General features: G+C 36.3%; 1 protein-coding gene across 4 annotated transcripts in view; it reads right to left on the reverse strand.

The window, feature by feature from the left end:
* The window catches only part of LOC119541642 (RAB3A interacting protein), a 63,875-nt gene extending 49,146 nt beyond the window's left edge, over window positions 1-14,729 (reverse strand). For 2 of the 4 annotated variants that reach the window (XM_037845721.1, XM_037845722.1), the window contains exons 1-3: window positions 13,787-14,535; window positions 1,724-1,999; window positions 730-988 (exon numbers count right to left, since the gene is read on the reverse strand). In XM_037845721.1, the coding sequence (XP_037701649.1) occupies window positions 730-988; window positions 1,724-1,999; window positions 13,787-13,821 (570 nt within the window). In that variant the 5' untranslated portion in view covers window positions 13,822-14,535. Of the gene's footprint in view, window positions 1-729; window positions 989-1,723; window positions 2,000-13,786; window positions 14,536-14,577 lie in introns of those variants that run through there. The other 2 variants (XM_037845720.1, XM_037845719.1) reach the window with 2 other exon arrangements.
* Between the last annotated feature and the right edge of the window lie 2 nt (window positions 14,730-14,731).

Below are 14,731 nucleotides of genomic sequence, written 5' to 3' on the forward strand. Positions count from 1 at the left end.
AAACTTCACATTTATAGTGATAGGGCAACTATACATAAAGTAGTGACTGGAGCTGTCTATCAAGTATTTGAAAAAGACACAGAAATAAATCCGGAATCAAAATGACAGATGAGATCTATATAGGGAATTAAGAACAGAAAACTGTAGCAAAAGCACAATTAGGAATAAATTAAAATTTAATTGAAGTCTCAGAAAAATAATAAGACATGGACACAAATTTGGATATAAATAGCAGAAATTTTAAGGAGCAAATGGAAAATAGAATAGATTACCAAGGAAAGAAAATTCCCCAAGATACTGAAAATATTCAAACCCAGTTGAATAACAAAGGTAATGTTACTGAAACAATTCTTCAAAACAAAATTACTTGGTCTGAATGACTTAAAGTAAAGAACCATTAAGATGACCACATGTAAGGAAGGAAAAACCCTCATGTGGAATATAACCCATTGTTTGCATTACAGATAATTCAAGACAGGGAACAGACAATGTAGAGGGCACAAGAAGAGTTTCAAAATCTCATTTTGCCAGTTAGTACTCTTAGATCAGCTTCTTTACTACCCAACCAATTTCACAGATGTCTAAATGTTGCCCAAAAGGAGCTGAGGCTGGGCAAATGTGAAGGATAAGTACAGGACTATACCGATTTCATTTATGAGCTGCTCCATCTTATGGGTAAATTAATTTAGAATATAATACATGGAAGAACTAAATACCCTTTTTTCTTACCCTCTGAGCTTTTGCAAGTTCTTCTTTTAATCTTTCATAGCCCTTTTCTCTGACTTCCAAAACAGATGGGCTTCGTAAGCGGGACAGACTATCAGTACTCAACCCAAAAATATCATCACTGCCATCACAATCCTCTGTTACTGTAGCACCCTGTAAAAACTCCCTCTCTGCTGTACAGTTGTCTTTTCTTGTAGTTAATTTATTTAACCCAGCTGCAACTCCAGAGGTAGAACAGGATGCTGGATCTGTAACTTGGATGCTATAAAGGAAAGAAACATTTTTCAGAAAACATCAACATCTGTTCAAACATAACTGCCAAAAACACAAAAGTCTAGAACTGTGTTATCCAAAATGTAATGACTATATTTAATTAATAGTGTGTCCTCAATCACGCTATCCACATTTCAAGTGCTCGACAGCTGCATTTAGCTAATGAATACAATATTAAAAAAAACACCATAGAAATAAAACATTTCCATCATCACAGAAACTTCTAATGATTAGTGCTACTACAGAACAGGAGTCAGCAAACTACGGCCTTTAAGCCAAATCCATCCTGCGACCTGTTTTTCCAAGTCCCACAAGCCAAGAATAGTTTTTACATTTTCTATTGGTTGCAAAAAAAATCAAATAATATAGTACTTTATGGCACGAAAAGTATATGAAATTCAGTGTTCATAAATAAAGTTTTACTGGAACACAGCCATGCTCATTCATTTATTTACATCAAGTCTGTGGTTGCTTCCACATTCTAACAGCAGAGTTGAGTAGTTGCAGCACGGACTATATGGCCCACAAGGCCTAAAAAATTTCTATCTGGTCTTTTACAGAAAAACATTGCTGACTTTTGCTCTAGAAAATTAACACATATTGCTCCACATATTGCTTTTAATTTTCACATTTTCTATAATAATGATATTTAAAATAAGGTAATCAAGCAAACTGCATTTTCTTAATACAGTACTCCAAAATAAGTGTTTTGATGATCACCTACCTGATACTAGATATTTCCACACAATTTAAATGTCTGGAGGATGAATACACAGGTTGTGTAGGAAGATGAGAAACATCTAACGCATTAGCCTGGACAGGGGTAGAGCACAAAGCTGAAGGATGTGGACGGTAGATGACACTTGGCGAGGAGGTCTGCTCTTGAGTTCCTGATTCGGACACACAAAGAAGGTCTGGAGAAGTAGGTGAAGCAAGGTTTACTTCATGGAAACCTTCCAAGGGGTCTTTAGCCATAGCAAAAGCCTCATGATAAGATAACCTATGTTAAAACAAAAAACAGGTAATTATCTTTAGATGGTGACTTTTTTTGTGCTAGATTAACTAAGTTAAGATATATACATTATAAAATTTGTTTAATAGTATATTATAAAGTTATAAGAGATAGCAAAGAAAAAAATCTACAATCATTTAACATTTATTGAGTAACCTCAGTATAAATACTACAAAAGACTTAATCTGATTTGGAAAAAATCTAAAAGTGACAGCTAACATTGGTAAAGTATGAGGAATGAATAAAAAGTTGCTTGACAAATTAAACCTTGGTTTGAGTAAGTAGAAGAGGACAGATCTGAGTTCAACAAACTATTCTGCCTCATACTGCAGTACTGGTTATGTGACTTAGGGTGAATCAATGTTTTTCTTTTCTTTTTTATTTTGAAATCATTTCAAATTTACATAAAAGATGCAAAGTTCCTACATACTTTTCACCCAGATTACACAACTTTTAACACTTCTGAATATTGGAGAATAAATTTCAGACACAATGCCCCGTTATACCTAATACTTCAGTGGGTATATCCTAAGTAAAAGGACATTCTCCCATATAACCACAGAATCTCCATCAAAAAATCAGGATATTAATATTGATCAATATTACCATCTCATCCACAGGATGGTAATTCAAATTTCAGTGATTGTCCCAATAATTATGGGTCCAGGATCTAACGCAGGATTATGTGCTCATTTCTCTAAGCCTTAAATTCCTCTGATGGGATGAAAATTGGGATAATAGTCCTTCTTTTCACTGGGTTATCAAGAGGATTAAAGGAGACAAACCATATAAAGAACCTGGCACACGGCATGATCTCAATAGGCATTTGTTACCATAGCTATTAACATTAACACATATGCTTCAGTTTTTCTATAAGCAAATAATATTTCATATGACTACTCAAATGCTACATGAAAACTAAAAAGCACTGACTCAAGTTTTTCACTTGAAAATCTAAAAAGCTAAAAGAAATCTTATATACCCTTCATTGATTTCCTACTGTCTACAGAAAAAAGTCCAACCTTATTAGTCTGGTATTCAAGGTCCTCTATGATCTGAAAAAAATCATAAACTACTTCCAGTATCATATTAGTATTAACATTTTTACTGTTATTCTGAAACTATTACATATAATAGGATAAAATAAATAAATTATGTTAATGTCATCCAGAAAAGATCATCAGGATATGAGAGAAAAGATATAAAATCAAAGAAGTTAAGTAAAAAAACCCTGGAGCCCTAACTTTGAATCATAAATACGAAAAAAACTTTTACTAAAAAAAAAAAATTCCTATCTTTATCCATTCAAAAGGCCTAGCAACAGGGACCCACTCAGGAGCAATGAGTACCCATTGTGCTCAGAGTAATACCATTTCCTACTAAAAAGAACAGGGTCTCCTGGGGGAAATGGCTGATTAAAGGCCTGGGATGAAAATCTACAAAAGGACCCTGGAACACCTTGTTATAACAGGAAGCAAGAAAGCTACCAAAAACTTAACTATTGGAGTTGTACCAAAAAGGACTCCTAGTGACCAAAGATGGGACAATTTGAACATTAGAGAAAAAAAAAAAAAAAAATCTGCAATGAACTGAAACACAAATGTTTAAATCCATGAGTCCATAATACTAAAAACAAAACAAAACCTCACTAGCCTCCACTTTGACCAGTGCTCTAAGCACCCTGACCACTGCTCTTGAACCAATTCATTAATTTTGAAAAGTGGTTAATAAAAGGAAAGAACCAAGTCTTTATTCCAACAATCCTGATTTTCAGGGAATCAAATAGTTGATGAGGAAAAGTTATTCTTTTTAAAAGAATTCCACTTAAAAAATATAGCTTTAAATACATCACTATTTTGCAATCCTAAAGAAATAATGAATCTAGGCAATAATTATCAATAGCTTTCAAAAGCATAAGGTACAAAGCTGACTGAGGACTAATGTTATAGACAATGGCAGAGTAGGGTTATGGTGAATAATCCTTTTAATATGCTGAATTTGGTTTGAGAGCATTTTGTTGAGGATTTTTGCAACTATATTCATAAGGAAAATTGATCTGTATTTTTCTTGCCCTGTTTTTACATGGCTTTGGTATCAGCCTAATGTTAGCCTTACAGAATGAGTTAGAAAGTGGTCCCTCCTCTGCAATTTTTTGGAAGAATTTGAGAAGGATTGGTGTTAATTCTTTAAACATTTGATTGGTCCTGGGGCACCTTCTTGGAAGGTTTTTCATTACTGATTCAATCTGCTTACTCACTATAGGTCTATTCAGATTTTCTATTTCTTCCTGAATCATTTTGGTAATTTGCACATTTCTAGGAATTTGTACATGTAATCCAGGTTACCCAATTTTTTGGTGTGCAACTGTCCGTAGTATTCTCTTATGATCTTTTCTTTAAGGTTGGCAGTAACAGCCCCACTTCTGATTTCAGTTATTTGTGTCTTCTTTAGTCAGTCTAGCTAAAGGTTTGTCAATTTTGTTATCTTTTCAAAGAACCAACATTTGGTTTCATGGATTCTCTCCATTGTTCTTCTACTTTGTTCACTTCTTCCCTAATCTTTTTTATTCCCTTCCTTCTGCTAGTTTTGGGTTTAGTTTGACATTATTTTTCTAGTGTTTTAAGGTATAAAGTTAGGTTATTTGATCTGAGAGCTTTCTTATTTTTTAATGTAGGTGTTTACAGCTCCATCCCATAAATTTTGGTATGTTGCATTTACTGTTTTATTCCTGGCTGTTCTAAGCAAATATTATGACAATCAAGGAAATATGAACACTGATTGGATGTTTTATTTTATTTTGGAATTATAACTTTTTAGGGATAATAATGATATTGTGGTTACACACAAAAAAAATCTTTATCTTTTAGAGATACACAATTGAGTATTTATAGATGAAATGACAAGATTACTTGAATTTGCTTCAAAATAGCCAAAGGGAAAGGGAGGAGATGGGGAGCAGCCCCAAGCACACAAGATGATAGCACTTTTATTATGATAATATTAAATAATATTGACTGACTACTAAATATCAGGTATAGTTCAAGCGCCATATTTATAGTTTAGGAAACTGCAGTTTAGAGTAGCCAGGGTTACAATCTATGTCTGTCAGATTATAGAGTCCAATCTCTTAACTACCATGTCATACTGCCTATATTCAAAAGCTGTTAGAATTACTTTTCTATTTCAACTGGCTAACAATGTTAAGTGTTCAAATGTTTCTCTTTATGTTGAATTAAACTCCACAATCCCTGCAACTTCCATCATATTTTTCCAAAATATAAACGCAGTATTTCATCCATTCTTTCAACAAGTATTTATTGAGGGGCTACTATGAGCCAGATGAAAATTTGTCTCTGACTGCAAAAAGTCTCAATACAAGGAAAGACAAGTTGAAAGACAATGATAGAGCATGATAAAATGCCACAGAAGATGCAAAGACCACTAAGAGGCAACAGAGGATGTCTAAATAAATCAGGGGCAAAGGGCTCCCAGAAGTAAAGTGAAAGCAAAGACTCAAAACGTAGGAGATAAGACAAAGAAAAAGCCCTTGGAAGGGCTTTCCAGGCATCTGTAAGGTATAAAAGCAAAGTACTTATTGAAAATACAAAAATCCCGTAAGCCAGTGCAAAGGCTACAAACAAAAGAGACAAACCAAAGGAGGCAGGTTTGAATCCTGGCACTTGGTAGTTACACGACCTTAGGTAATTTATTGAGCCAATCTGAGTCTAGGTTCTCTCATCTGGAAATCTTTGCCTTGTTTTCTACTTTACGGGATGAAGATTAAAAGTAAACATGTAAAGCCTTTAGGACAGTACCTCAGAGTACTGCCTCTACCTACATTGTTTCTGTTCTAGTGGATACAATTAAACATTATTTAAATTCAAGTCACTTCTGAAAGAGATTATGTTAAGATCAAATTTTCAAGCATGTGGAATTTCCATAAAGTGTAATTTAGCTGGAAATGAGCACTACTGATTCAAATTCTGAAGCCTGAAAATCTTCAGTTCCTTAAAATATATGTAACCTATAAGATTTATTTTATATTTAAGTTCCTAATGTGAGTAAATAAAACCTCCATTTTCAAACAGGAGGACTTTTTGCATCAAGTAATGAGCGACACAAAAAACTAATGTCAATCTGAGATTTTCCTAATTTATAAACTAAATTTGTCAAGAATCACTACCAATATGTGAAAAAGATGACCACATTAAATTCTTACGGGTGAATTACTGACACAGTTTGGCTGGCTTTATTACTCAGTTCCAAGTAAGAAAACTGATTTCCAATCAGAGGAAAAAGTTGATCAAAACAACTTGCTCCTGATCTCTAAAATGAATTTCATGTTATTTTTATTTTCTAGAAGCCAGTAGTATCACCATAGAAACAGTAACCAATATTTACTGAAAGCTAACTAAGTGTCAGATTCTGGTGATAATTATTTCACATGGATTGACAACTCATTTAATGAATGTCTAGAGAAATAATTACGAAAATTATTTTTTGCTAATTAAATATATTTTCTAAATGAAAACAAAAGATATTCCTTGGACAACTCGAGAAATTAAGATGAATTGTTGGTAAAACATTTTCAATTATACATCTGAAGAACATGGATAAAATGGATATGCATAATTCAAATGAAATCAAGGAACTCTATATCAGTAGCCCAAAAGAACAATAAAGTCCATTTTTCTACAAAAGTGCATTCCCCTTATTTGATTTAACAAGTAAAAATATTTCAGAAAAAGCATTTTAAAGAGGTAATTTTTATCTTTTTCCATATCAATTTAACATATCTGAAAATCAAAGCACTACATTTTGAAAACTGAATCATTTCCAATACAGGAAGTAATGTGGCATGAGAACAGAGGAGAAATAAGATAGGACAGTCAGGGAATGAGGGTTTGGGGCACTAATGAAACAAAGGAAAGAGTGACCAAAAATCAGCCTGGAGTGGTAGGTATGTGACAGGTCAATTAAAGCCTCATTTAATCTGGAAAAAGCTGCTTCGAGTTTATTCTTAAGAAATGGACACTGATATGGTCACACAGGTAGATGTACATTTTAGAAAAATGACTCCAAAAGCAATGAATATTTTAGCTACAGAGATGACAATAGACACAACTGGTTAAGAGGTTACTGCAGCAGGCAAGTCAAGAGATTATGGGGGTCTCATCTAATGCCAAGGTCATTCACTGAGGGTGGAGATATATATAGGGAAAACATTCCTAATAAGCTTCATTTACACACATGCATACTAGTCTAGTTAATCCTCACAGCATCCCTTTGAAATGGTTATCCTTATGTTACAGATATAGAAATTGAGGCTCAGAGAAGTTAATTTAGTCAAAGTCAAACAGCTAATAAACAACCCCAGTCCATCTGACTCTAACATCTGTGGGTGGGGGTGGGGGTGGGGCTCCACCACATCACAGGTGTTTCCACTACATCTAAGATACACTTAGAAGGTAAAATTGATGGGTGAAGGAGTGGGGGTGTGGGGGAAACAAAAGTTAGATCAAAACTGAGGATGTCTAAGGCAGGTCCTACATACACTAACCATAACAAATGAACAATCCAAACAGAAGAATAGTGTTTAATCTCTGAATCCTTATCTTACTTTCAGACAGAGAAAAACGAAGTTTCTCTAATGTACCATTACTGAAATTGGCTTATACTATTGTTTTGTGACCTTTCTATTCTTTTTAACCTTATTCTCTTTGCTACCTTCATTTCCTTTACTATTTTGCTGCTATGCTGGGATTTTAAATGCTGATTATTCAGCTCCTTGTAGGACTTTTTTAAAAAAAGAGCATATAAGTCTAAATAAACAGAAGCCTGACTTTACTACAGTGGTCCTACGCCTATATATTTTTTTAAAGTGCAAATATTTGACATTAAAGAATTAGTATTAATTTTTTAAGTGCATAATGTGTCTTAAGGTTAACTGCCCTCACCTTTTAGAAATACATACTGATATATTTACAAATGAAATTGCATAATGCACTTGCCTCAAAATAATACAAGAACAGGAGAAGTGCATAGGGCAGGACTGACCACTGCTGATGGTTATTGGGACTAGATGATGGAAACTTTGAGGTTCGTTATACTATTGCATTTGTTATTTCAACTGAAATTCTTCATAATTAAAAAGTTTAAAATAAAAAAGAACCAGTTCAAGATCTGTACAAATACTAAACAAATAAATGAGGAAAAAAAAGGCTTATACATTTGTGAGTGTCTGTGTGTGGGGATGTATAAAATTTTCTCAAGTTCCATCACAATTTCAAAGTTGGCTTTCTAAACTAATACTTTGGTTTTTTAAGTCACATATACATTTTAAGAAGCATTCTATGTTTTTAAGTGTGAATTTAATTAATAATCCAAGTGGAAAGTTAGTCAAATGACCAATCAAGCTACAAAAGCTTCTCAATTTTATTAAAATAGACCACAAATTAATTTCTATTTACTAATTCCACTAGAATGCATCAATAACCTGACATATTCAGGGATGTTTGTTTTTGCATATTCTTATATTAAGAATTTTCAGAAAATGCTCAGAACTTACAAAATACTAATACTATATTGTATTTATTTACAAATTCTTGGAACAGAAATATAAAAACTAGTTTTCCAGATTTTTTCTTAATAGTGACAGCCTCATTTTGTATATGTCAGAATACATGTCAACTAAATATCCAGTTCGCACTGAACTATGCATTGATTAGATAAACAATCTTCAGTCTTTAGAGAAAGAATGAATGGCAAAGCAGTTTAGAGTGGAGGAAGCAAATCCAGGGTATCCTTGTTTAAAAAGATAGAGACAAAACAGTAGGTACCCTGAGAAATTATTAAGACTTGAGAAATTTAATTTTTAACGTTTGGAGAAACCTGAACATTTTATCAGACTACCTTCAGAAAACCTTCCTTCCAGTGCAGATTTTCACTAACAAGCTTTGTGACCTTGGGCAAGTCACTTCACCCCTTTGAACCTCAGTTTCTACATATGGTGGTAATATTATTCCCTCTTCCTACATTTGATTGAAATAAAAAGGCCTAATTGTTAATGTAAAAATGTTTTGTAAACTGTAACACAAAACACAAATGTATGATATTTATAAGGATCCAAGAAAGAAGGAATTAGTGATGAGGAAAATATCATCAGCACATTGAAGGGTTTGTCTTACAAATCATAAGGGATCCTTATTTATTTGAGATAAAAGGGAAGAAAGAAGGAAAAATAGAATCTTTTTGATGTATACAGTTCAAATATGATCCTCTTCCTAGGAGGAAATTAACTAATCCACACTTGCCTATTGCTTTTGAAATTTACTTTGGTTGTTCTTTTATACTTTATCCCCATCTGTCAACCAGGTATTCCTAAACAAATACTCAATACTACAATTCTTAGCTGGACACATCAAATTATACTTCATTTGTTTAATTGATTCTAAGTCTTAATGCTTTTTATGCTTTCTAGGACATTCATTCTTGAATAGAGTTTCTTTAAACTACATTATCAATCCATATACTTACATATAGGGTTTCAAACTTCCACTATACTTGTATTTACAACCTTGTTGTTCAATACAAGTAAGAAATCTCCCAAACTTGAACTACTTCAATAATTTTCACTCTTTATTCCTCTGATCTAAGTAATCTTAATTTATGGCAGTACTTTATTTTCAACTTTAGCTTAAGTTCCTGATAATCTAAGCTAAATCAAGAATTCTTTTTCCCTTCATTCTAACCATGGCTATATAAAATTTAGGCTTATAAAACTACTTCATTCAGTTACAAGTTGAGAGAGAAAGCATAAGGTAAAAATAGAGATCACAAGTAAACACTACCTGTTCCAAGTATCCCTCTCTTCCTTCCATTAGCCCCCTCAATTCTCTCTCTGAACACTCATTTCAATTTCTACTGTTAGATCAATTTCAACACATCCTCACAAGCTTCTACCGACCATCCAACACCAAATACAGCACAATACTTACTGGGTACCAGGGGCCCTATGACTTAAGATCTGACTTCAAAGCACTTGTAGACTAAGAGAGCATAAAACTACTTCATTCAGTTACAAGTTGAGAGAGAAAGCATAAGGTAAAAATAGAGATCACAAGTAAACACTACCTGTTCCAAGTATCCCTCTCTTCCTTCCATTAGCCCCCTCAATTCTCTCTCTGAACACTCATTTCAATTTCTACTGTTAGATCAATTTCAACATATCCTCACAAGCTTCTACCGACCATCCAACACCAAATACAGCACAATACTTACTGGGTACCAGGGGCCCTATGACTTAAGATCTGACTTCAAAGCACTTGTAGACTAAGAGAGCACCTTGTCAATAAACATTTACAAATACAATATAAATATCAAAATTTATAAATACCAAAATACAGGCATGCAAAGGAGAGGCTAGGCCTCCCTATGGTTCTGCCTAAGAGCCTCCTCCCGAATGCCTCTTTGTTGCTCAGATGTGGCCCTCTCTCTCTGGCTAAGCCAACTTGAAAGGTGAAATCACTGCCCTCCCCCCTACGTGGGATCAGACACCCAGGGGACTGAATCTCCCTGGCAACGTGGAATATGACTCCCGGGGAAGAACGTAGACCTGGCATCGTGGGACGGAGAACATCTTCTTGACCAAAAGGGGGATGTGAAAGGAAATGAAATAAGCTTCAGTGGCAGAGAGAATCCAAAAGGAGCCGAGAGGTCACTCTGGTGGGCACTCTTACGCACACTTTAGACAACCCTTTTTAGGTTCCAAAGAATTGGGGTAGCTGGTGGTGGCTACCTGAAACTATCAAACTACAACCCAGAACCCATGAATCTCGAAGAAAGTTGTATAAAAATGTAGCTTATGAGGGGTGACAATGGGATTGGGAAAGCCATAAGGACCACACTCCACTTTGTCTAGTTTATGGATGGATGAGTAGAAAAATAGGGGAAGGAAACAAACAGACAAAGGTACCCAGTGTTCTTTTTTACTTCAATTGCTCTTTTTCACTCTATTATTCTTGTTATTTTTGTGTGTGTGCTAATGAAGGTGTCAGGGATTGATTTAGGTGATGAATGTACAACTATGTAATGGTACTGTAAACAATCGAAAGTATGATTTGTTTTGTATGACTGCGTGGTATGTGAATATATCTCAATAAAATGAAGATAAAAAAAAAAATACAGGCATGCATTTGGTGCTATGGAAGCATAAAAGAAAAAAAAAAAGTACTACCTGTCAAAGGACAGTGGTACAGAGAAGCTGAAACAAGCTAGAAAAAAGTTTTCAAACACTCAGATATTTTATTTTCAGGCAATCAAGTGCATTTAAGTTCTTAACTTTAGTAACCACTTTACTACCCTTTGTTGAACTGAATCCTAACCAGAATTATATTGGATGCAAAAGTATACTTCCTTAGAATAGCCTGAAAGTCTTGCCCCATTACCTCAACACATAAATATCTCTACCCACTACTCTCCTTCCTTCTTCCTCACTCCCCAGCTATTCCAGCACTTTGTCTAATCTGGCACTTACTAAAATTACAATAAAAAATATATATGTGTGAAAAGTGTCTTCTTAATTTTGAGGAACTTACAAAAACAAGATATGGAGTTGATTACATGGTCTACCCTCCAGGCTCCTATGAATACATTCCTTTAACACCCACTGTGACCTGTCAAGTAGATGCTCAAAATATATTTTATTTGATTAAAATGCCACAACACATTAATAATTACACATACGCTAATATTAAGTATCTCATAAAAGCTAAATTAAAAACAATTCTTCAGCATTACAACCTATAAATTAAGAGGTAGTAGAGTGTAGTGGTTAAAAATACGGACACTGAAGATGAAAAGCCTGGCTCTAATCTAGGCCTGCCACTTAACTATGTGACCTTGGGCAAGCTAGTTAACCACTCAGTTTCTTAAGCATAAATTGGGGATAAAGTATTACCTTTCCCCTGGGTTGTCATGAGAGTATAAGTGTTACTATACCGTAAAGTGCTTAGAGGAAGACCTAGCATGTAGTAAGCACTAGTTTAGTATCAGTGGATAACAGTAGTAGCAGTGTGGTATCACCATCATCAGGAAACTGGGTATTTTTTTTAATCAAAAATACAAACAACACCATTTTTCATCTGTATGTCTCCTTATAGTTACAGAACTTCTCTGCAGACAACGCAGACCAGAAAATTTGAAGTTCCACTTTTGGTAGTCACTCCCAGTTTTTAATCCCAGCTGTCTGACCTCAGACAACTAAGTAAACATAGGCAAGTTCACTTCTCTGAGCCTCAGTTTCCTCATTTATAAAATGCAAAAACACCATCTGTATCCCAGGAATGACCTGGGGACTAAAAGAGCCATGGTACTTAATGCAACCAGCAGTGCCTAGCACACTGTTGAGCTAACATTTTTCCCTCCCCCTTCCTACATTCCACATTTTATTCTCATCCCACCATTATGAGGTCCACATCATCTTGAATCATATGAAAATGTCATTTTTTTTTGGAGATCAAAAATAGTTGAATACTGGTAATTTCATATGATTCAACCTAATGCCATTCCCATTTACAAATGGGGAAAAGATGCTCAGAGATTACTTACTCAAGGTCAAATGCATAGTAAGTGATGGAGCAAAACCTTAAAAACAGACCTCCTAATAATTTTTCATTTGGCCAGCTGACTAATTTGTTCAGTGAGTCCTCCTTAGGAGAAAAAAAAAAGTACACTATTATAATACATGTACAACTACTACAACTTACAAGTTTTTGTTCTGCCATATTAAAAAATGGGTGGGGGGGATAGATTTCTAAGAACCTCTCCATTTTAAAAACTATTTATGGAATGTCTATGTTTGTGTTGGGGGATTGAGAGTTTAGGGAAAATTGGAGGAAGAGAACATTATCGTAAAGGAAGCATATATATACATATATATAACACTACATTAATTCAAAAAGTACAATGGGACCTAATTAGAAAACCTTCCACAAAGCGGCTGAATAATAAACATTCATCCTGGTGAAATAAGAGAGGTATTCAATACCACAGATGAGCTGTTTGCCAAACAAAAAAATCAGAGTTATAATAAATGTATCTCACAAAGTTATACACTAATATACAACATTACTATAATGAAAATAAGAAAAATTTAAATAGCTTTTCTTCTAAAAATAAAAAATACACTATTGTAGTAAAACTGTATAACCACTAATTATTTCTATAAATTCCACAAGGCCTTTAGGGTTACAGCACATAGACCATCATATCTGGAATGCAACGTCTGTCCAAACATTAAAAGTCCTTAATCAAAATGCATAGCACTAGTAAATAAATAACAAATGTTACCAGAACAAGGACTCATAAAAGTGGTGAAATATTTAACAGTATCAAAGATTTACTATGATTGGTCTGCAAACCTATTGTCTCTTTTCTCCTTGATTTGTCATTCACCATGTTTTAGAAAAAACTGCATAAACAACAAAATAATAAGGATAATGAACAAAAACTGATTCAATAGATTTACAAATAGAGCGGTTTTGTTTTGTTTTAATCCTCTTATCAGCCTCTCTTCCAATTATGTAATCATTCCCATGGCAAAAGACTAAATGGCTCTTTGCTGACAGTGAAAGGAAAGAGTTGGGGGCTGAGGGGGCGAGGTTTGTACGAGTGTAAAACAGGTAGGCTTGGTATATGCTATCTTTCCACAAAACTAAACAGTCTGGCTCTCAGGAATCAGTATCAACTCGGCGCTCTTAATTTTCAAGACCTTACCCTTTAGCCATCACAGATTTTTGCCTGAACCACATAAAAACTGGAAACTCTTCACGTGCCGCAGACTCCACTTCGTATCACTCGAGCCCACTAAGCCCGCTGTTCCCCGGGCGGTCGGGAAGAGGTGTCAACGCTGGAAGGTTGAGAGGAGTCTGTGCAGCTCCCCTCAACTAAACAAAAGTCAGGCTGAACTGAGCTGCCTCCTAAGCGCGAGTTCCGGCGCTTGCTCTTTCTCACCAGGTTTCACCGAAACCTCCCGAGAGTGACCTCTATGCCTGGGCATCTCGCCTCAGACGCCGTTTACTCAGACTTGGGTATGAAAGAACCCTTGGTCCATCGCCACTGCTTCATTCCGCACCAGCTTCCTCGTCGAGTCCCGTGTTGCGATGCGCTTCTGACTTGTTTGGGACCTCTCCACTCCCCCACCCCAGTGTCCACAGCTTCGAGCCGCTGGAATGCCCGCCGACAGGTATCCAGGCTCCCGACTCGGGACTGCGCAGTTAATGAATTACGCGTCTGAGCCCCGGGAGCGGGGGAGGAGGCTGGGAGAGCCCGGGGATCAGGGTCGACGCCGCCCGACGCCCACCAGCGGCCGCTGGCTGCCCCCGGGCGCCGAGCGCACCTCCGCCGCGGCGGGTCCCCGCGTGCTGCGCCCTCCGCCGCGCCCGCACCTGCACCTGCCTAGGACGCCCCTCCCAGCAGGCTCGCGGGACGCGGGCGCGCGGGCGCTGAGGGGGGGCGGTGCTCCGGCGCCCACTCCCCGGGCCTCTCCCTCCCGCGGCCGCACTCACCTGACGAACCTATCGGCCTCTGCCCGCGCTCAGGGACGCTCGTAGGGCTGCAAAGAGCGCGCGCCGAAGTACCGAGCCGCGGAGGAGGACTGAGGGCCGACGTCGCTACACTACGCCGCGGGGAGCAATCAGAGCCGGGAGCCACCGAGGGAGC

Source organism: Choloepus didactylus, chromosome 8 (assembly GCF_015220235.1).
Source record: "Choloepus didactylus isolate mChoDid1 chromosome 8, mChoDid1.pri, whole genome shotgun sequence".
Taxonomy (NCBI): domain Eukaryota; kingdom Metazoa; phylum Chordata; class Mammalia; order Pilosa; family Megalonychidae; genus Choloepus; species Choloepus didactylus.